Source organism: Brachycentrus maculatus, unplaced genomic scaffold (genome assembly GCF_059751285.1).
Source record: "Brachycentrus maculatus isolate JH-2025_06_01 unplaced genomic scaffold, ASM5975128v1 h1tg000636l, whole genome shotgun sequence".
NCBI lineage: Eukaryota > Metazoa > Arthropoda > Insecta > Trichoptera > Brachycentridae > Brachycentrus > Brachycentrus maculatus.
The window spans coordinates 30135-54237 of record NW_028281372.1 but is presented as its reverse complement, the minus strand read 5'-3'; the positions used below and the strand labels follow the sequence as shown (position 1 = coordinate 54237).

The 24103-nt window shown below is 32.7% G+C and overlaps 1 protein-coding gene, 1 non-coding gene and 1 pseudogene across 3 annotated transcripts in view; all 3 read left to right on the top strand.

Annotated features, from left to right (window-relative positions):
* Nucleotides 1-1144: 1144 nt before the first annotated feature.
* TRNAH-GUG (transfer RNA histidin (anticodon GUG)) lies at nucleotides 1145-1216 on the top strand. The gene has a single exon. It is a non-coding gene; the product is annotated as a tRNA-His (tRNA).
* Nucleotides 1217-1487: 271 nt separating this feature from the next.
* Nucleotides 1488-24103, top strand: part of LOC148300895 (uncharacterized) — a 38477-nt gene continuing 15861 nt past the window's right edge. Inside the window, exons 1-2 of the mRNA XM_088274153.1 lie at nucleotides 1488-1769; nucleotides 2204-2440. Coding sequence (XP_088130279.1) covers nucleotides 2262-2440 — 179 coding nt within the window. The 5' untranslated portion in view covers nucleotides 1488-1769; nucleotides 2204-2261. The remainder of the gene's footprint in view (nucleotides 1770-2203; nucleotides 2441-24103) is intronic.
* On the top strand, nucleotides 9818-11054 carry LOC148300897 (GDP-mannose 4,6-dehydratase pseudogene; annotated as a pseudogene). The gene has a single exon (XR_015838876.1). The product of XR_015838876.1 is annotated as a GDP-mannose 4,6-dehydratase pseudogene (transcript).

Here is a 24103-nt window from a genome sequence, read left to right as displayed (position 1 = left end):
TATTACGGTAGTGAAGTAAGACATTGCTGGTTTAATTATGATTTAAAATTAATTATTTCATGACACAAACGACGAATACGAATTCTATTATTTTAATAAGATTCAGCACGGTATGAAATTGATACATTGTACAATTTTATGGTTTGAGGTCTGAGTAGATATTTTCTTGGGTACTTCAAAGAGACGTCTAATTTAACCAATTTGCACATTAGGTAACCGTACTTAGCCCACGGCAATAAATTAATTATGTAAATTTTCATTTAATCAGTAAGAGTATTTAATATTATAAAATAGGTACTGTGATAGGAGGAGATGTTTGTTATAATATTATGATATTTATGATATAAAGATATTTGATAATAACATATCTTGTAACGTAATAAAACATTCGTTTGGTCAAATAGCGCATCATATATATTATAGAAATATTAAAAATTATTAATTAATTATTATTCATATATATTATAGAATAAAGAAATATTAGAAATTAATGTTTTCTCATACTTAAATGCTCATACTACAAGCATATACTACAATTGGTGTATATTTCTACAAAAAAACTTTTAATTTCAGTTTTTAGGCTTATCTTATTAACGATTTGCAGATTCAATTTTTTCCTGGTATACCTACATATTATCGTAAACATCAGTAGGCTATGATAGTTTTAGATAGAATTTCTACTCAATAAATTATACATGATTTTGAAAAAATGTACTTCGAAATATTCTTTTATCGTTCCAAAGTAAGTATATAATTTTTTTTATTTATCAATACTAAATATTTAGTAGATTTACAAAACGATCTTTACCGAACTGGCGTTTGCGATAATTTATCTTTAAAATATTGATATTATTTATTTTGTACGTAATTATTTGTAATTTCATACTAAAAAACAGGTAGATTTGATAATAAAATAGTATTCATTACTTTAAATACATTGCTTTCAAGAAATATTTATTCAGAAAACATAATATGTTTATTCATGTATCTTTCTCTTGTGAAAGTAATATAATATTGTAACGTCAGCTCTTAAAATCAGGATACTTTAAAAAAAGGTTACCACAATGTGAAAATAAGTTTGTAGGCAATGTAACAGTTCTCACTCTTATTCGTTATTTTGACGCCCCCACGGCAAGCCTCGATAGCCGTGATCGTCTAGTGGTTAGGACCCTACGTTGTGGCCGTAGTAACCCAGGTTCGAATCCTGGTCACGGCAGCGAAATAATCGCTGTCTCGGCGGGGCAATATTTTTATTTCTATTTCAATATCCATTTAAATTTTCTTTGAGATTTTTTTGTCGTTATAGTATTCAAAATACAGTATTTTGTTTAGGTCGCTAGTGTTGAAAAAAATCTTTATATATTGCCATTACGTTGAATTATAAGCCAAGGATAGTTAGGTACCTACCTTGTAGAGGCAAGAGGCTCGGAATTCTACCTGTTATTTTGCCTCTATATTGGCACCACTGTCGAGGCCATTGACCAATCAAATAGTTTTGTCAGGTTTCGGTTTTGTATTGTGATCACCAACAGGTTATGCTTGACAAACATAAACAAATATATTTTAGTCACTTGTTTTATAGGACTTATAATGTTAATAATGGATAATGAAGAGTATAAATAATTTGATTTGCTCTACATATCGCAAATATATAATTGGTGATATTTATTCGTGAAAATAGATTGTTTAATCATATTGACCGGTATCGAGTTGTAATTTTTATAATTATTTTACACTCAGTTCATTGCGAGCGTGTTATAATTTTTAAAGTAAGTTTGTTTTTTATTTATTTTATACAGATAAACCATCATATGATTATTTTAAAGTATTCTTATTTGTTTATTTACATGCGTACATTCTTTAAAACTTGTATAACATAACCTTTAAAAAGGTTTTTCAACAAACGGTTGATATTTTTTATCAAGTTTTAAATTAATTAACTATATTTTGAGTATAAAGTGATTGAAGTCGCTTTTAAATTAATAATAAGTAATAATTATCATTTTATTTTTAGTTACATTTTGTTAATACTACTGCCATCTATCAACCAATAGATTAAGGAAATATATTTTTACGTGCGCGCGACTTTCAAATAACAAACACTAGTGGTACTACACCTAATGACTAAACTTATATGAATGAAGTTTTTTATACTAGACGGTATTCTAAAGTATAAATTGTTTGAATTTCTATTTGTTTTTAGTTGTGAACGGAACGGGGTCATCATTTTTTATCCAAATCATTTTAAATCGACGGGAAGGATGGGTACGCGGGTAGGCGGCGCTTGTTGTCCCGCCATGGGAGCTGAACGAGCCGGACTTCCCGGACTGCTGAGGGATTTGCAAAGGTTATCTGAGGACCAAGATTCCGCTGACGTCGTCTTTCTGCTGGGACAACAGGAGGAAAGGGTCTACGCGCATAGGCTGATTTTATCTGCACGGTTAGTATAAATTATAGAATTCAAATATTACGTAAATTAAAAAAATATATAAAAATGACATTTACAAGTTTACAGAATTTTACCGACCGTTTAGCGGAGACACGAACCTTTGGTTTGTTATAATAATGACCGCTAGGTGATGACCATGCTTGTGAACGAATGGATAGAAATAAAATATATTCTTTCGTTTATGTATTGAAAGCGAAAAATAAAGTGATTTTGGATCGGAATTTTGGTGCAAAGCATTGTAATTTGTACAATATGGGATACAATTATACTTCTGGCCTTAGATGATTTTTCAGAAAAGTGGCGCTGCATAAATTGCCCATTATAATATCTTGAGCTTTTGTGCGTTCCACACTGCTCATATTTACACTGCTTACCCTCATCTACACCCGATGGTGCATAGGGCACTGCATGAAATTGATGCGGTGTTAAGTTGATCGTTGATTATATGAAGGCTAGGTGATCAGTTTAGCGGTACAGGTATGGTACCCGAACCACAATATTTAAACAAATGTTAACTAAGGTTTATTTAAATGAACATTAGAGTGAAAAAAAAACTTTAATTTTTTTTTACCCCCTTGGGAATTGAACCCGGGATCTACAGAATGGGAGCCAAACGCGGTAGCCACTACATCTATGGTACTACAAAATATATATATTTATCGAAAATTTTGCAATTTATGAAGAAATATTATTGCTATCCAAAGCATATTGACTCATCTAATTCCATACTATTATTTAGATGTACGATGTATATAGGGTTATTTAGGACCGTACTTTCTATAGAAGTAATAAAACTCGTGGGTAGGTAGGCGGGCCGCCTAATGCCGAAGTTATTACAAAGCCCAGGAAGGGCGGGAAGTGCCGCCCGTGACCCGCCCTTTCGTTAGTCAAAATCAAAGATTTACAACGTGAATTCACTAAACAACACCAAACTGGGCGTATTTCGAAAAAATAAATAAAATTATACTATAGCCGAGCTAACCGTTTAATTTAAAGGGTGCCACCACATATGACGGGTATTTTAATGAAAACGTGTAGTTAAATTTACGAGGTCTAGCTCTATATAATTGTGAATGTGGAAAAACAATTATTTCAGTAATATTAAAATACTACTGCTACTAACATTACGGCTGTCCAAATTTAAAACACAGTAAGGGACATTTTTTTTGTAGTACATTTTTTTAGCATTTTTGGACTAAGTAAAATCTACTTAGTCCAAAAATGCAAAAAAAAGTACTACAAAAAATGTCCCTTACTGTGTTTTAAATTTGGACAGCCGATTAGTTCCGTGTGTGTTTCATAAACATCATTGGCATTATTTAAATTTCTTTTGAATATATACATATTTACAATATTTTGAGTGTTGTGCAAATACTTGTTCACAAATCTGGATTAACTCCACTCGAAACGAAAAAAACAAAAGTCTTATTTTTAACGTCTTATCTCAATAAAGATGGAGAAGAATATGGAAGTCTGGGCTTTTATGGGGTTTACGACCGACATAGGCTGGTTTGATTGTTAACTTTACACACGTGTAACATTCAATAATTCAACCCACGATTGACAACTACACTACTCAAATTCTCGGAAGTTCTATATATATAAGCCTATGTCGGTCGTAGGCCCCGTAGATATACCCAGACTTCCATATTCTTCTCCATCTATATTGAGATGTCAAAAAATAATATGATAATTAGCTCTTATAATTGGAGATAATCCAGATTTGTGAACAAGTATTTGGACACACTAGAAATGTTAAACAAAAGTCTATTTCCTAATGAAAAGTATGTGATTGTAATCAATGTTTATATTATCAAGTTAGGTATAGTGAAAAAATATATTTATTTACTTTTTGAGTTTTATAAATATAAGTATACCAACCAATTATAATAGTGAAAAATAATTAATAAAATTGAGAATTGAGTTTTTTTTAACACTGAGAAAACTTAAATGATAATGTAATGTAATGTAATGTAATGATAATGTAATTATTTTATACATCATTTTAAAGCGATCTCAATAATAATATTACTCGTATCAGCTACGGTATATAGGTTTGATGAGATTTTATTAAAAAAAAACTATATAAATGCTCATTTTATATTGTCCGCCTCCGTAGTGTAATGGTCAGCACGCTCGGCTACCGTTCTGGAGGTCCCGGGTTCGATTCCCAAAGGGGGTAAAATAAATATAAGTGATTTTTTCACTGTAATATTTATTCAATTTCACCATGGACTGGTACTTGAAGCGGAGGGCTGATCACCTTTCCTTCGTGTGTAAACGATCAAGATAACACTGGGTTAATATGACACAGTGCCCTATGCACCATTGGGGTGCGGATAAGGGTTTAAATTAATTTAAATTAATTATATTGTCAAGTGAAAATTTATGAAAAGTTTAATATTATTATATCCAGTTACCAGAAAAGTAAGGAAAATTACATCATTACGTTAGAACACAAGTTGAATTCCAGAATGTACGTTCCAAGATAATTTGATTGCAAATGGATTGTATTATGTATGTTAATGCTCTCAACTCCGCACTAAGCAATGGGTACACTAATGGCATTAAAGTACACTTCATTAATGGGCCCAAACCCACTTTCGGTGTACCTACGTACGTAATATGCATTCATATTCAAAAACATAATATACTATGTTATCAAATTAAGGTAACTCACCCAAATATCGTGCTGTTTTAACTGAGATGTTCAGTGCCGATTAAATGTTTATTTAAATAAGTAACAAATAAATATTAGCACGCAAGATCAAAAACTCTTTAATACAATCAGTTTATGAATTATAGTTGTTAATATTTATTTTTCATTGATTGATTCGCCAGTCACTTTGTGGTAAATCTGTCTATTCTTAATTTAAGTTTTACTTGGTTAACATTTTTAAAAATCTTTTATGACACGTGTTTCGATGCGTTCCGTATCATTTTTCCTCATACGGAGTTTGAAAATGATGCAAATCAAAATACGTATCACAGCAAATTTTAAGAAATAAAGGTGTGTACCAAAAAATACTTAAATTAAAAAAGATTTTATTTTAGTTAAATTTAAACAAATGCAAAAACATTATAATTTAGATGTTTCGGATAATGCCTATAATTGTTCATACTTTAAAAATTACTTAAATCTCGTTTAAATCGTTAAAAACGCGTACGTAAAATTAAATAAAGCAAAAACTCTATGCAGTTGTACTAATTATTCATATGAAATATGCACATATTTTGAAGTGCATACATAGACCAACTAACTTGGATTTTAAGTGTAATATCTATATTTTTTACTAAGATGTCACGAATTCAAAATTTTACGAAAAATTGTAGGAGATTATAAAACACTGTATTATCTAAATATATGTAGTTTAAATTTAACAGTAAATGTTAAATTTACGTTCGTTTAAATTACTACTTTCACTATCATTTCAACGACAAGGTCAATATAATAAATATATTTGTATCGATAATTCGTTTAAATATGATATAAAATATTTATCTACTCTACTTTGCGCAAATGACGCCATTGCTTTAGTTTTATGATTCTACTGATTTTTTGTAATACTTAACTGTTTTCTATACCAAGGACTAATCAAACTGAGTTGAAAAACAGATAAACGCATTTCTGTATAATATTTATTTGAAGCTGTAAATACAGTTGGATTATTCTATCATTTAGTAAATGCATTTTTTATTATATGCAATGCAAAATAGTTATGACAAAAATAAATAAATTAAGTAGACTCAAGTAAAGTTTTTTGATTTATATTAATAATAATAGGTTATGGAATTCTATAAAGTAAATTTCATTCGAACCCTTATCCGCACCCCAATGGTGCATAGGGCACTGCATCATATAAACGCAGTGTTAACACACGAAGGGAAGGTGATCAGCCCTCCGCTTCAGGTAATAGTCCAGGGTAATATTGAATAAATATTATTGGATAAAGTAAATACTATGTTAATAAATATCATAATATTTTCTGTGAAAATTTTCTAAGAATTAAATCTTAATTTATTGTCTTTAATAGGCGCTCGTACCTTTGGTTGCTTTGCAAATTATTTGTGAGGGTTAACTTTTAGCTTTAATGCACTCCCCTAATTGACTGTCAATCACGGGTAATTTTATTTCCAATCCACAAGGGATGTTCTTACCAATTGAGTTATGAATTCGCAAAGGATGGAATATTACTTCTTCGATATGCTTGCAATGCATACAATTCAATGTTGCAAGGTTCTCAAATATTTTCACATTTAATTTTCACAGTAATGAGTACTTTTTTCTGCCTCTGCAATATAGTAGTTTGTCAACCGTGCTATAGGTCCCGTCTTCGATTATCAATGGGCTTATAAGTCTTTGTAATTTTTATTATTTTGAGAAATAAAAAAGACTTTGTTTTTTGATCCATTCACATTTTTATTAACAACCAACTAGTTTCGGCAACAACCTGTTGCCCTCTTCAGGGTTTATATTTATATATAGTCATAAATTAAACCCTGAAGAGGGCAACAGGTTGTTGCCGAAACTAATAATAATAATAATAAACCCTTATCCACACCCCAATGGTGCATAGGGTACTGTGTCATATAAACGCAGTGTTATCTTGATCGTTTACACATGAAGGAAGGGTGATCAGCCCTCCGCTTCAGGTACCAGTCCATGGTAATATTGAATAAATATTACAGTGAAAAAATCACTTATATTTATTTTACCCCCCTTGGGAATCGAACCCGGGACCTCCAGAACGGTAGCTCGGCTACCGTTCTGCCGAAACTAGTTGGTTGTTAATAAAAATGTGAGTGGATCAAAAAACAAAGTCTTTTTATTTCTCACAATAACATATCAATATGATCCACAAAGTTAATGCTTTCAATATTCAAAACGTTTGTAATTTTTCACTGTAATATTTATTTATTATCTCCCTGTATTGGTACCTGCAGTGGTCCGGTAAAGTAATTAACGATCAAGATAACACTGCATTAATGCGATGCAGTCCCCTGTAAACTACTGGGGCGAATAAGGGTTCATACTTGTTCCCTAGTGTTTCCTGTTTTAAGTTACCTTTAAGCGTTTTTATTATTAAGTGTCGAGTTGTGGTCCCGAAGTTAGTGTCGCGGACTCATAAATCAGAGTTTCTTGGTTCGAACCCACTCTACCACAATTTGATACCTATTTCTAATAATGAGCCGCTTAGGCTCACAGAAATAGTATGAAATTGAAATATTTGTGTAAATAATTAAAACACAAATATTTCACTTTAAAAAAAAAATCGAATCAGAAGTTAACATCAATTTGAAAAGCGTTTAAGTACGAAAAATAAATTTGGCGGCATGGTTGCTTATCTCTGTCTACAATGTAGCAAAGACAAAAAAAATCAAACGATCTACACGTCAAAATTCAGAAACGTCTTAACAGTGGTCGCACACTCAAAAAATGTTATTAAACAATAACACAAACGTGAGTGTCCAAAAATTTAATAAATTATTTTACATTTTGGATGTCATGTTTCTTGCGATTCAAAATAACACCTGTAAAAATAAAACGATTCTAAAATTCACTCACCAAAATGATAGACTTGTCAATAATTTTTATCTATTTCTTAGACGAACTTAATCGTAAGTAGGTGTTACTTAGTGAATTTTTTGCAGTACTTACCTGGGAATTTATTTTATCTGTTACATTTTGTTTTATCGTTAGAAATCAGTCAAGGAATACTTGAAAATAAATTTAAAGGTTTTACTTTACGTCTCAACAAATTGTATTTTTAGTATTTACTACCTGTGGTTCAGTCTGGTTAAATGGAAACGAAAGAAAATAGGGCGCACATATTCCTAATACGTTTAAATTCACAATGTTTGTGAGGCATTACAAAAATATTAAATCTATGAAAAAAAAATACGATCAAAATGAAAAATGTTAACTAATAGCAGCTGTCAAGAAACCTGCTGTTTGCCATGAGCAATGGTTAATATTGCGTGTGTTAGTGTTAGGTTAAACAGATGGCACTGCCATTATGGCAAAAAAAAACAAACATATTTCACTTGTAATAAGTCTGAAAACATGCGCGTATTTGAATGCAATGTTGTGTCAAATTTTCAAAGCAATCTGTTAATAACTTTAACTGTTAAGATTTTAGATTTTGAACAAACGAACATTTACATGTTTATTTAAATATGTAGATGAGTTCACTTTAAGAAACAATTTTTTCATTTTATTTAAAAAATATATACTTATAGTAAATAAATTATTGATTGACAATTTAACGTATAAATAGACAATATTCTTGTAAACCTTCCATTTTTGTATTAACTGCATTGTACCGTGCTTTCACAATTTTTATTTGATAAGACTATATGTTTGAACAATAGTCAAGCGACGTTTTTGACTTGACGGGTCAATATTGTCTTGTACGTAGACTCGACCCCGCGGCTATGAAAATCAATCGTCTCACGAGTCACCCGCCCTTTATTTACTGGGGGCAGGGGTTCGGACCCTGGACAGATCATGCAGCGAATATTCTTGCCTCGGGGCAGTTCGATATTGCGTCCCCTCAAAGTGAGATTTTCAATATTTACACGAATCTTTTATATCGTATTTGAATTCATGTAAAATGAATTTTCACCTAAAAATGTCCAACGTTTCTGACAAGTCCACTTCAAAATGCCATATATCAACAACATTTTGAGTGTGTCCAAATACTGTTTCACAAATCTGGATTATCTCCGATTAGGAGTTATTCAAATAATATAAAAAAATAACTCCAAATTTGAGATAATCCAGATTTGTGAACAAGTATTTGGGCACATTCAAAATGTTGTAAATAAATTAACTTGTGAAATTATAAGCTAAAATAAAAATAAATTAAAAGGATATATTCTAGCGTTTCTCAAGTACTTATGTGATTATAATCCAGGATTCGGGACTCACAAACAAATTAAAGAGCTTCTGTTTAATAAAAAAGCTTCCCTCATCCCACCATAGATGAATCATCTCTAGTGAAATCAAGCACCGTGTATTGAGTTTGATCAATATATCTAGAAGTTTCAAGAATTTAAGTAGTGCGGTTGTCAATCGTGGGTAGAATTGGTGAATGTTACACGTGTGTAAAATCAGTTAAACCAGCCTATGACGGTCGTAACCCCCGTAAATGCCCAGACTTCCATATTCTTTTTCATCTTTGTTAAGACGTCAAAAAATAATATACAATATATCAAGTTACCTTCCAGATATTACGAAAAATGAAGGTTTTTTTAAACGAATAGTTTTATTATTTTTTCGTCACGACATGTCATGCAAGTGAGACACGATGTTTATATAGTTATATGTGTAGATAGCAGCTGTGTGGATTTAACATTATTGTTTAATCGTGTACCGTGGAATGGGTGTATTAGTCTTCGTTGGTATCTATAAAGAAAAGTGTCTCTCGTAATTAGATCCGCACCATGTCTAGTACGCTGCAAAACGAAAACAAAAAAGTAGCCCTTATTACTGGAATAACGGGGCAAGATGGGTCCTATTTGGCAGAGTTTCTACTGTCGAAAGGTTACGAAGTTCACGGCATCATCAGACGAAGCAGCACGTTCAACACCGGCCGGATCGAGCATCTCTACGGGGATCCGAAAACTCATCGCGAAGGCAACATGCATCTCCATTACGGAGACATGACCGATTCCGGATGTTTAGTTTCTATCGTAGCGCGAGTTCGTCCGACAGAAGTTTACAATCTGGCAGCCCAAAGCCATGTGAAAGTGTCCTTCGAGATGAGTGAATACACTGCTCAAGTTGACGCTATGGGGACTTTAGGCCTGTTACAGGCCCTAAGGTCCACGGGTGTCAAAGCCAGATTTTACCAAGCGTCTTCGTCGGAGCTTTTCGGAAGCGCTCCCCCTCCGCAAAGCGAGACTACCCCGTTTTATCCGAGATCTCCGTATGCTGTATCAAAGATGTTCGCTTACTGGATCGTCATAAATTATCGCGAGGCTTACGACATGTTCGCTTCTAACGGCATTCTGTTCAATCACGAGTCTCCGAGACGTGGAGAGAGCTTCGTTACTCGTAAGATAACTCGCAGCGTGGCTAAGATCAGTTTAGGTCTATTGGACTTCATGGAGCTCGGAAATCTAGACAGCCGCAGAGACTGGGGACACGCTAAGGACTACGTAGAAGCCATGTGGGTTATGCTGCAGCAGGACAAACCGGGAGACTACGTCATAGCCACCGGAGAGTCGAGATCCGTTCGCGAGTTTGTGGAAGCCGCCTTCTCTCACGTCGGCCGTTCTATCCGCTGGGAAGGAACCGGCGTGGACGAGGTAGGCGTGGACACGACGACTGAAAAAGTGGTGGTGAAAGTCAATCCTAAGCTCTTCAGACCGACCGAAGTGGACTTTTTACTCGGAGACCCGTCCAAGTCTAAAAGAGAGCTCGGCTGGTACACGAAAACTACATTTAATGAACTAGTCAAAGATATGATGGATTCCGATATTGCGTTAATGAAAAGAAATCCGTTGGCATAGTATGAAAAATATAATCAATATTTTTAACTTAACAATATAAAATATACATACCATATATATTTATTAATAAAAAATGTTTTTAAAATAATTCAGTTTATTTTCATTCATTTCAATTTCCCTAAAAATGATTTATTTATTATAATATTAAACATATTGTTCTTGTACGGAATGAATGTACACTAGCAGGCTTATTGCTAAGAAGCAATTTCTCCCAATTAAACAATAAAAGACCAGTGATACTGGTTTTATCTCACACGTCATTTTCACGACTCAGATAGGTACTTTCAAGTAGGTACATTCAGGTAGATACTTTCGGGTAGGTACTTTCATGCAGGTACTTAATTTTCCCACAGGAGTTAAAGCCGGGGACATATTGTTTTAGATTCACGAAGGAATCGTTTTTATCAGAGATTTCCCGGATAATGTTTATGGCCCCTTTGTAGTACATAAAACAGGCCATTGCACTGGCGTTTATGACTCCATTTTCCTTTCTTAGTGGAAATAAATGATCCGATGGAAAATTCACAGCTCCTTTGACCGTGACTCGGCATATTTCACGAGTTTAGGAATAAGGCTCTTCTCTTCTGTATTTGCCATTCATCTTTTACGACCTTGTCCTTTGAGCCACCCTATCCTGCCGGGAAATGATAAATTATCCTGTGACGAACTATTTCTCAGCTTGATATACTTCCTGTAATAAAAATATATCCGGTTTTTTTGTGGTTAAGTTCGCTCGTTTTATGTATTTTCCTTTTCAAAAATAAATTACCTCCAGTTGCTTGCGCTTTGTCATTTTGACACTTTTTACATGCTTATTTAGTTTAAACTATTTATTTAGATTTAAGTTTTTAGTTGAATGGTTCTTGAGATTAAACCGGTCGCCAGGCGTTAACTCAACTTATACGACGTCATGGTACTTATGGCGAGGCTAAAAGGATCTCCTTATTCCGCTCTTTCACATTTTTTTCAATTGTTTTTTCTACGTCTCGTTGTCTACCATGCTGGAGGTCCCGGGTTCGATCCCAAGGGGGTCAATATAAATCAATTATTACTCTGGACTGGTACTTGAAGCGCAGGGTTGATAACTTTTACTTAATGAATTTAACCATCAAGTTAAAACTGCTTCCATACCATGCAGTACCCTATGCACCTCTAGGTGTGGATAAAAGCCAAAAGAAAGCTAGATTTTATTGACATTTTCAAATTAATTATTAATTTATGTGTATTTTAAGTTCAAAATTATAATCTGAATAGAAAAGCATGATTTAGAAGAAAAACTGTCACTTTATTTTTTATAATAATAAATCTTTTATATTTACGTTATATTTCATTTGCGTCCTTCTTAAAGATACTTGTACATTTTGCAGTCCGGACATAATTTCCCATTAGTTTCATAGTAGGATCGTCTTTTTAGTGCTCATTTTACGAATAAGTCCGTTTAAGTCCCTTGCACCTTGGATCGGTTTTTAAGCCGTCTTGTAACAAAATCTTAACAAATTATTGTTGTGTTTAGGAGCATGTACCTTTGAAAGCTTCTCGCTTAGAAAAGAGCTGAGAAAAGTCGGGGCATTGAAGGAGGAAAGCAATTTCGTTAAGCCGGAGGAAGGGCAGGGATTCCTTCGGATCTTAAAAACTTTCCCGCCACAAAGGGCCGCCATTTGCCGTGCCGCGGAAATTCGCAACAGAATTACGGGAATTTAAGTGGATTTGATAGCACGCCGAGGAAAGCTTGTATTCCCGGACTAATGGAATTCATTCAACACTCGGAGGGTCGTAACGGGGTGGTTTTATATAGAAATCTCTGCGGGCGATACATTCGGCACCCGAACGCGAGCGAGTGGACCATTATACTACGATAATGTAACCTTTGCAGTGTTATTGCCATGGCCGAATTGAGGACATTTTACTTGCGCCTAAAACTTGACCAATATATTCTGATTCGATCTTACGAAACCGTGATCGCTCTCGGAAATTAACGAACTGAATTGTTTCGAATTTTTATCGTAAGTGATGTTATTATATTGAGTTTTACACAAGACTTATATTATTATTGAAGTGAAAAGTACGCGTACATAAACGTCAAGTACATTAAAAAATAAGCTGAAAACAATTGACTTATGGGCGATCGAATTAAAAAACCGAACCAAATAACGGCTTCTTTTAAATAAGTCGTCACTTAATTCGGTTTTTGGAATCGATCATATTGAACAATCACACCAATCAGAACAACTATCGTTCTCGGCAATTGACGAACCGAAAACCTTGTTTAAAATTTTAAGTGTAAACAATGTTTTCATATAGGTTTTCACACAATATTTATGTAATAATATTGGAGGAAAAATAACATAGACGCCAAGTATATGAAATATTTAGCTGAAAATAATTTATTTAAGGCAATATTATAGGCATGGACGATTGAATTTAAAACAACTGAACCAAATAACGGCTTCTGTGAAAGAAGTTATTGCTTAGTTCGATTTTTGGATTCGGTCTTTAAAGTAATCATGTTAATCAGTGCACATATTTAGTTGCGTATTGCGTATTCGCAATACGCGACTGACATATTTCAGAATTTGACATGAAAATCTTAAACTGGAAAAAATATATACCGAGAAAACTACAATAACAAAAAGTATCCCAATCGGGTAATCGAAAAAATAACAGATACTTGTTAGGCACATTTGTATAATGGAGTAATATGTGTTTTTCTGATATGGTATAAGTAATATATTTTTATCTAAATTTTAGTTTAAAAAAATATTACAATATTTTTAATTGAGATGGCGTAACGCGCTAACTGCACTGCAGAGGAAAACAAAATAATTCCAATTTTATTTCAAGTTTTATTAATTCTTAAATTATACAGGCATACCATGTTAAAATATTTGTTTCTAGGTTCTTGTACAGCATTGTTTGGCATTAAAGCGGTGATTCCTTTTATATTATTACACAGCAAAACCGATTTCGTGAGAGCTCGCGATTTTCCTTCTCGTGAACGAACAACGAACAGGGCTCTCGGCATACTTGCTACTTATGGCACGTGATGACTTGCGTGCGGGAAGGCCGGGATTTCTTTGGCGAAAAACCTTTATTCGACTAGAAGTATTTTCCCCGTATTCACTGAAGATTGATTGTAATTTCTGGCCGAGCTGTTTGCACGCTCTCCGAAATTTTCTTGGGAAATGAAAATATGCCATTTCCCGCTCAAACCGACCCCCTTCCAAAGGTCGAGAGAGCTGTACTTAACATCCCACCTGGTTTTTTCACACCCAAGTTGAGTTTCATCATGTTTTATGATACCTTTTGTCCACTCTATTTTCTGACATCTTTATTCGTGTTTACACGCCATTTGCGATGCGTATAATATTTCACTCTACTGTTAATTTAAATTGATTCTCAATTGATTACGATATATCGCTCTTTCCTTTCAAGAACGTCATAAATCAAAAAACTTGATTTTTCTGGAGAACGTTTTTAAAGTTTAAAAATATAATACAATGTATTAAAAATAAATATCAAGCCACTTGATATTTATTTTTAACTTTTTACTGTGCAACAGATCTTTTTAGGTAAAACCTGAAGGTTTTTTCTCCATTTAAAAAAATATTTAGTGTATTAAAAAAAATTAAACAATTCCTTTTCTTCAAAATGCAAAAACAACACTTTCTGCACTGTAGCGGGTAAATATTAAGTTAAAAATATGCCTCTTTTGTTGGGATATAGTACATTTTCTGGGCATTCCGAAAACATGCACAACTGAAAATTGACGATTTTTTATTTATGACGTTCTTGAAAGGGGTGAGCGATATATTAATTGAAAAGCACTCGCAAACAAGTGGAGCCTAATACAATAAAAATAAAATATACATACTTATATTACATTTTTTAAAGTGTTGAAAGAATTTTCGTAGAATATATATTTAAATGGAAAATATTCTTATATTAACTTCATAGACCCATAGGGCACTAAACTTAAATTGAAACCATTTTAAATAAATCGATATCTTCTACACATAGTATCGTTAGCCACAATCGAGTTTTGAAAAAAAAAGTTTTACATATTTCTTTGTATCTTTATGAAAACTAAAAAAAATATAAATTAATCGCAAAATTTCAATCAATTTGTATTTCGGTATAAGTTTGGAATATTTTAAATTCGGTATTAATAATATATTCCGAACTAAATATGTTAAAGCCCTTCTTCGAAATTGCATTTTATGTCTTACGTAGGAGGGATAGAAATGTGAATATCTTGAGATAGCAAAATAACCCTGCAAAAAGCTATTAAGTGATCAGATAACGAATAACTTTACTGCAAAATGTTTACGTTAATAGCATACTAAATCAAAAATAATGTTTTAATTACGTTAACGGTGTTTGTTACGTTTCTACGGAGCGTGAGTGCGATAAAACGTACTACGTTCGTATGTTCATAAAAATCACATTTTTTTTTAACTTTAAAATTTTTCAACCATGCACGTTTGAAAAATACTGGTTATTCACAGCTTTTAAACATTCAACATTAAACTTTAAGTAATTATTAATTGTAAACTTTTGAATTACTTCGGATTTCGTAATCGAGTCTTACGTTATTGTGTATTTCATACATTTTTGGATTATGTAAGCCTGGTAATTCGAATTCGTGATTTAATTTTACTGGTATCATTATTAAATAACATCAAATATACCTACTTTGAAAATCTACAAGTTAAATATTGAAATTACATTGAAAAATTCATGTTTTAGTAATTATTGCATACTATGGTGTACCTGGCAACGCACTGTTGTGGCTCAGTCTGATTAAATGCAAAAGAAAGATAATGGAAAGCGCACATTTATAATAAATATATTTTCACACTGCTTGTGAAGCAAGGATATCATTAAAATCTATGAAACAACAAGTGAGCGCAGTTGCCAAAAAGCATGCTGTACTACTGTATTGCGTATGCTATGCTACGTTCAACAGGTGGCGCTGCCACAAGGGTAGGAAATTCGTTTTACAAAAAACATCGTTTAACCTCTCACAGGTCACATCAGTTACCATTTTTATTTACATAGACCGATAAAAAATCACGCGTATTTTAATTCATGACCATGTTAAAATTTCAAGGCAATCGATGAATAACTTTAAGAAATTTGACATTTCGAACATTCGACTATTTGCATTTTTATTTATATAAATTATTTTTTCTTTAAAAAGTGCTCTCACAGTAATAATCGTTTCTTAACTTTGAATGTACTGATTTTGGGGACGAAACTCGAGGCGAGCGGAAGATCGTGTTCCGGAAGACAAAAGATGGAGAATTTGATAGCGAAGTTTCCAGAACATTTCCTCTCCGCTGCTGACGCGTCTGGTCATCCATCAGATGCTGTCAGCGTTTTATTTCCTCTTAGTAAACATGCGGCTTCTGCGTTTCCACCCGCCCCCTCTGACACACTAACTACCCCCCAAAAGCCGCCCCAGGGGCGAGGAGAATGAATTTTATATTCCTTACAGAAAATTCAACAAAACATTAGCATATCTATTTTGCCTGATATATGTTTTTTTCTGTATTAGAATATCATCATTTTCTAAATATAATGTCTTGGTAGGAACTCGTATATCGTAAAAAAGAATTTATCAGAAAATCCCAAAAATAGGCACTTAACACATTTACAACATTTTGAGTGTGTCCAAATACTTGTTCACAAATCTGAATAATCTCCAATCATAGGAGTTATTTTTCATATCATTTTTTGACATCTCATCAAATATGAAGACTTCCATATTCTTCTTCATCTTTGATGAGATGTCAAAAAATAATATACTCAATAATATACACATTGCTCAATAAGTCTGCGTTTAAGTAAGAATTTTTTTTATTATTCATTTTTTTTTTTTTAGAAATTTGATTTTATTACGGTGTTTGTATGACTGCGTTTAATTTCAGCATACACCAGTCTATAGATGTTGATTTCCCTGGTGCAAACAATGTTTAAAAAAAAATTAATAACCCGCGAAGCCCTTATTTTAAGAGGCTTGTCTGCAGGTAGGATAGTAAGGATAGGGAAGGTAAATGTAAAAAATACATTACAAACACCCAGACCAATTGAACATAAATCTTTCTTGAATTCATTTTACAATTGGCGGGTATCGAAACCGTGACGCCAGCTTCGTAGTCGAGCGTCTACCGAACTACGCCACGGGGCCTGTATGTAAACTAAGCTTCACATACTGTGTTTGAAAATGATGCGGAATGCATCGAATTTACAATAAATTTTATGAAATAGTGGTATTTACCAAGTATGTATCGATTAAAAACAGCTAGTTTAGATTTCTGTTTGTATTTTCACCTGTTGATAAGAACATGTGTAGTTCTCGAAACTAGTCGTGTTTACATTAATTAATTAACTCGAAAGGTGGTCTTATTCATGTGTTATATTTTTATGTTCATTTGAACATAAAAAGTTTAACAAATAAATAAAATTTCTGATTTCTATAATTTCGTCTCGCTGATTAAATTCATACCTTTTTCGAGGTAAATCCTTCTCTGGAGGTGTATCGCGATCTCTGTTCTGAAACTTCATTAAAATTAATTTGTTGTCTATGAATATTCATCATATCGCTCACTCCTTTCAAGAACGTCATAAATAAAAAATCGGCAATTTTCAGTTGTGCATGTTTTCGGAATGCCCAGAAAATGTGCGATATCCCAGCAAAAGAGGCAGATTTTTAACTAAATAAGTATTTACCCGCTACAGGGCAGAAAGTGTTGTTTTTGCATTTTGAATAAAAGTATTGTTTAATATTTTTTTTTAATAAACTAAATATTTTTCAAATGGAGAGAAATCCTTCAGGTTTTACCTAAAAAGATCTGTTGCACAGTAAAAGTGGCTTGATATTTATTTTTAATACATTGTATTATATTTTTAAACGTTAAAAACGTTCTCTTGAATAATCAAGTTTTTTTGATTTTTGACGTTCTTGAAAGGAGTGAGCGATATGAGTAATCGTTATCATATGAGTATGACTAAACGAGTCGATAGCCGACACCCTTGCCCCGTTCCCAATCCGTCCAGCGCCGGCTGCAGGGAGATGCCGAGATGCGGAGATGCGAGCATCGCCCATCAACCCTTTCCAGGGCCGCCACACACCGGCCAGATGGAAGTTGACGTTGACTAATTGCGCCCTTCTCGTCATTGGTATCACCATCACCATCGCCGATAATGAAGATTAATTGGCCGAAACTCGTGACGTCATGCCGGAGGAATATCGCTCACTCCTTGTGACGCTGTCGCCGCGAATTTCGCTTTGTTTTTCTCATCTCCGGCTAATGAGCTGATCGGACCTGAAATATCAAAAGTGTTTGTTGCGGTTTTTCCAGCTACTCTAATAAATTGCTGCTTCGGAATACTTTGTATCCCCATTAATCGTGAATCCGGTAATCCATCTTTTAGGAATAATTTCAAAAAGTGTTCCGAAATTTCACTTAATGATTAATTTTTAATTTAAGTTTTACTTGGATATTTACCATGGTATTTACCAGGGAAAACTTAAATTAAAAATAGATAGAATTTACACAAAGTGACTGCCGAATCAATTAATGAAAAATTAAATTATTATCTGCAATGTTCATATTCAGGTTCCAAACTGAAAGTATCGTATTTTTCTTTTTTAAGAAAATACTAAATACAAAAATCTTTTTAATAAAATTCGAGTATTTTTATGGACCAATCAATACTTTTGTTTATAATATGCTGATAATAATTATTAAACGATTAATTTTTTATGAATTATTTATATAATAAAAGAAATACCTACAATGAATTTATAAAATATATGGGTAGAACATTAAAAATAAATATAATTTTTTTGACATATCATCAAAGATGAAGAAAAATATGGAAGTCTGGGCATTTACGGGGCTGACGACCGTCATAGGCTGGTTTAAGTGATCACTTTACACACGTGTAACATTAACCAATTCTACACATTATTGACAACCACACTACTCAAATTATTGGAAGTCTATATATATGAACCAATTTTGAAACATTATTCTTGAATTACTAGAACTTCACTAGAGACATCTATTGGTGAGATGAAAAGAAGCCTTTTTATTGAGCAGAAACTCTTTTATTAGTATGTGAGGTCCGAATCCTGGATTATAATCACACATTTTCACGAGAAACGCCAGATAATATCATTTTCATTTTTTATTATTTAAGCTTGTAATTTGACCAGATAATTTATTCACAACATTTTGAGTGCGTCCAAATACTTGTGAACAAGTATTTGGACACACTCAAAAAGTTGTATTGGTTATAATATTTATTTTCTTGCAAATATTCGTTTTTCTTTTATAAAGTAAATAATATGTTAAGAATTATATCAATTTATCTTTAAAACAAATTTTCACTGTGAACTGATAATGAATCATTTACTGAACATGCTTCAGTCATTATTTGGTTGCATTTTTCATACAGCATCCCGTCGTGACAATGGGGTAGTTAAAACAAATCAAAACGTAATCTGCATAAATGGATTATAAAAAAGCTTTTGCAAAATGTCCTTTTTATGACAATAAGCACGAGGCTCGGTGCGGCGTTTTTTCTCGTCACAGATCCTGATCGCTTTGATGGTAGATAATGCAATTTTCATAGTGTTTTTAGCTCCCGAGTGCCAGAAGGGACCATATTGTAATTCGATTTATCAACTTTCGTCATATTGGTGGAAGTAAAATTGATACTGATATACTAATTTTAAAAAAATATCAATCGTTACAAATTTCATTTATTTATTGTAACTGCAGACAGTTGGTAGAATTCCATATTGAATTGTTATAAGGATATTAATATAAATTTATACAATCAAACAGGTAACACAAATCTACTGACATAAAATTTTCATAGTTTTACGATATTTATAAAAAAAATTATATCATCGTTACTTGTCTCTATACTCATATCGCGTTTAAGATCTGTAGGGCAATATGGTACAATATAAAATACATTACATAAATCGGTTTTAGGTAATTCCATGCATTAAAATATGCGCATCTTTATTTCTCCTATATAAATAACATCATAAATATACATTCATTTTTAAATTGCAAAGTTTTTAAGGTATCTCTTACTACGAGTTTAATATCACGTAGGATATGCAAAGTACGTTGATTCTATTATATTACTTTGTCTTCTTATATATTGCGCTGGTGTGTGCAAGTAAATAATTTTGTGCACACAGAATGAAATCTCTATAGTCTAGACGAAAGCAATTAATACAATTTTGCACTACTATATTTTGACGTCCAAACATTTTCCCTTGTTAGGTGAAATGCTGACAAGCAATTATTTTTCTATTTTTTCGTTTTTGTTTATTTTGGAGTACGCCAAAGTAAGAACGTACCAATGATGTTTGAACTACACGAATGCGAACAAATAGTACTGAGTATTTTTGTCTAAGTAAAAGTAGTATTGGACATCATTTAACTACAACATTTTGAGTGTCCAAATACTTAAAAAATCTGGATTATCTCCAGTTATGAGTTTTTTTTAGTAATGTGGTTGTCAATCGTTGGTAGAATTCGTGAATGTTGCACGTGTGTTAAGTGATCACTTAACCAGCCTGGGTATTACAGGGCTTATGACCTGTCATATGCTGGTCAAGAGATCACTTTACACAAGTGCAACATTCAATATTTTTACCCATGATTCACAACCACACTACTCAAATTTTCGTAAGCCCTGTAAATGGCCAGATTTCCATATTCTTCTTTATCTATTATGAGATGTCAAAAACGTAAACTCCTTAGCGGAGATATTCCAGATTTGTGAATAAGTATTTTGACAAAATTACGCAAATTTATTTTTACTTCTGTGGGAAACGCAACCGGGACCTTCAGCGTGTTAGCCCAACACGGTAACCACTAAAAGAAAATTCAGAGTACAGTAGAACCTCTCATAACGAGCATAATTCGTTTCAGAATCTTACTTGTTAAGCGAAACATTTTTGTTTTGACTGGCGTGGCTCATAAGTGAATGCCGTGAAAAAGGGACTATGTAACTCGTTATGCGAAATGTCACTCGTTAAGGGAGCAACTTTTTCGCATTTTTTTTGCTCGTTATGCGAATCACTCGTTATAAGAGGTTCCACTGTATAGTGTGAGAGCGGGTGAACGTATAATAATATACTTCGCTTTCTTTGTTGTATACTTCGTTCGCGTTCCATTCCATTATTCGCTCGCACAATGCTCGTATACCTTCCAGATGCCTCCTCCGGGCAATTATTTTGAGGATATGTCAGCCGCACTCGTCCTCATTTGTCCAGCTTGGAAGTAATTGCGAGAAATCCTTTGTCCGCCATTTTGTCGAGTCCGATGTTGGCTGTCGGCTCGGTGCAGCTTGTTTCAGCGCCTGTGACAAAGCAATTGACAGGCGGCGACGCAATTTCCCGCCTTTCGGAAAATGAGGCTGGTGTAACGAAGGGTGAGAAAAGGATTTGCTTATCGGTTCGATACCTGCACGACGTCATTACTCCACATATTGCGATGGCAGCAAGAGAGCTTATATTTTATACTTTTTGGTGTTGTCAGCGAGATAAATGTCCACATATTATATATATAAGTGTATTGATTGGTCCATAAAAAGTATTTATAATATTCTTTAAATGATTTTTCGTGTTTTATTATTTTTTATGAAGGAACGTACGATATTTTTGCTTCAAAACTTGAATATGAACATTGCAGTAAATAATGTTTTTTTTAGTATTTAAATCAATGTTTTCTAAGTATCTACATATGTTACATATTTTTCGAAGTAAAGATGAACTTCTTCATTTTGAATTTGTTTTAATTCGTCAATTCGTTATTTTTAAATATATATGATATACACGATAAAGAATAAATGGAAACTATATTAGTTCCTTAAAATTTTGTACTGACGTTTCTTGGTGGAACTGCACTTTATATAATAAAATAACAACTAAGTATATGGTTTTTTCCACATATTTTTACTACCTGTCTTATGATGTCGGTTACGACGAAACCCGGTCATTGGTTAAATAAAATAAATGTAAAAAAAATGTATATGTACGATATGTTAATTGCATTTTTAATATATCACAATGCATGTTTTATACAAACAGTATCTGCACATTTTTGCACGTAAATTATTCGTCAAACATTTCTAAGAGTGCTAAGTGTTATATTAAACAGATAAACTATATCTTATCTGTATGCACTTACGAGTGGGTATATTGCGGCATATTTTTATTTATATGTTTAGTGATGTATATTTTTGCAACCTTATTTTACATACAAATATTTACAATATAAGTAAACATAATTGCTTATTTAAATAATTTTATTACTACAAGTTTTTATACTGTAATTTCGAAATCACGAGTTAGTACAGTAAAAACAAGATAAAAAAGTATGTTATCATTGAATAAAAATAATGTCTCGCATTATTGTATCCATGTGAAAATATTTTTCTATTATACGTAGCAGATTTGCTTACTTAAGGCCCTACATACGTTAAATAGCAACTTAACTTTATTTAAACCCAGGTATCATTTTACATACATACTTGATTTTTTTCATAAAAAAAATTCTTTGAAATAAATATGTAGTTTTTAAAAGAAATAAGTTATTAAAAGGCAAGGAAGGAGTTATTGAAAGGTTAAGTTTAAAAACATATATGTATATATAGAAAAAAAAATTCAGTGCATATGCTAAAAACAAAAAAAAAACAATATATCGTGGGTGTATTGGCAAAAAACGTTACTAAAAAACTAAAAAATATCTAATTTTGACTTAATGGTGCATATTATAAAGTTTTCAAAATTCTATAAACGGGAAAAATACAAGTAGTTTGAAATGTCATATTTATGTGGTTTTAAAAGCAAATTCAACTTTAAGTTTAATAGCTGGTATTTTATTCAGGCTAAAAGCTTTAAATAACAGGGATTATTCAAACAGGGGTTTTAGAGTTTTCCTAGTATTCCCACGATATATTCTTCAAAAAAATCGAGCGTGAAATGACGTGAACGCTGAATGAGATCTGTTATTGCAAGCAACCCCTTAATAATCACAAAGCTATGTTTATATATTTATAGTCGCTAAATATTTCCCGATGACGAACAGCAATCCCCTTCGCAACTAACTAACCGACAATTTTCTCAGAAACCATGTTAGTTCGCGGGATGGAATTTATTCGTGAGAATCCACCACACGCTACCCGAGGCAGGTAAAAAAACACGGGAAAATGTATGAAAATTGGATTATGTGGTGACTTTGAAAATTCCTCAATGTTTTGTGCACTCACAAAAAGCTTTCTAGTTCGTTTAATTGGTCCCAATCACCCTGCCAATGCATTTAAGGACTGTAATGTATTGTAGATTAGTTATATGGTTAGCAAGGATTTTTCACGAAACATATATTCATTCACCATTAGAATCTCCTCTCCACTTAACAAAATTCATGCAAATTTTTACACTACAGATACGAGATCATAAATATGTTTTCTTGCGTTAAAAATATGAGGGTAACGATTTAGTGATATTGGTTAAAAATACGTGAAATGATATATGAATTTATTATAAGTTATATGGCATGTAAATTAAAAATAATTTTAAAGTAAATACTTACATACAATTTTAAAGCAATAAAGTAAATATACTACATACTATAAAATTCTATGAAATCGGAACGGATGTCCCTAAAAACGTTTTGAATATTTAATAATACTTTCATTAAAATCGGAGCGGATATCTCTAAAGACCCCTTTTACAATACATTATTTTTCACTTGTATTAAAATACGGGGTGTGTCAACCCACCAAACTTTATTTTTCTTCCTCTTCTAACTCTTATCCGCACTCAATGGTGCATAGAGCACTCCATCATTTTGACGCAGATTATCTTGATCGTTACATTCACAATGGCAGGGAGATCACTTCTGCGCTTCAGGGTGATATAAAATAATTATTAGAGTGTAAAATAACTTTAAAAAAATCACCCCCCCTGGAAATCGAACCCGGGACCTCCAGCACGATAGTTAAAGACGCTTACCAACAAACCACAGAGGCAGACAATTATTTTTACTTTTTAATTTTATTACCTCATTTTTGCTATTATGGATTGAATACCTTTGTTAG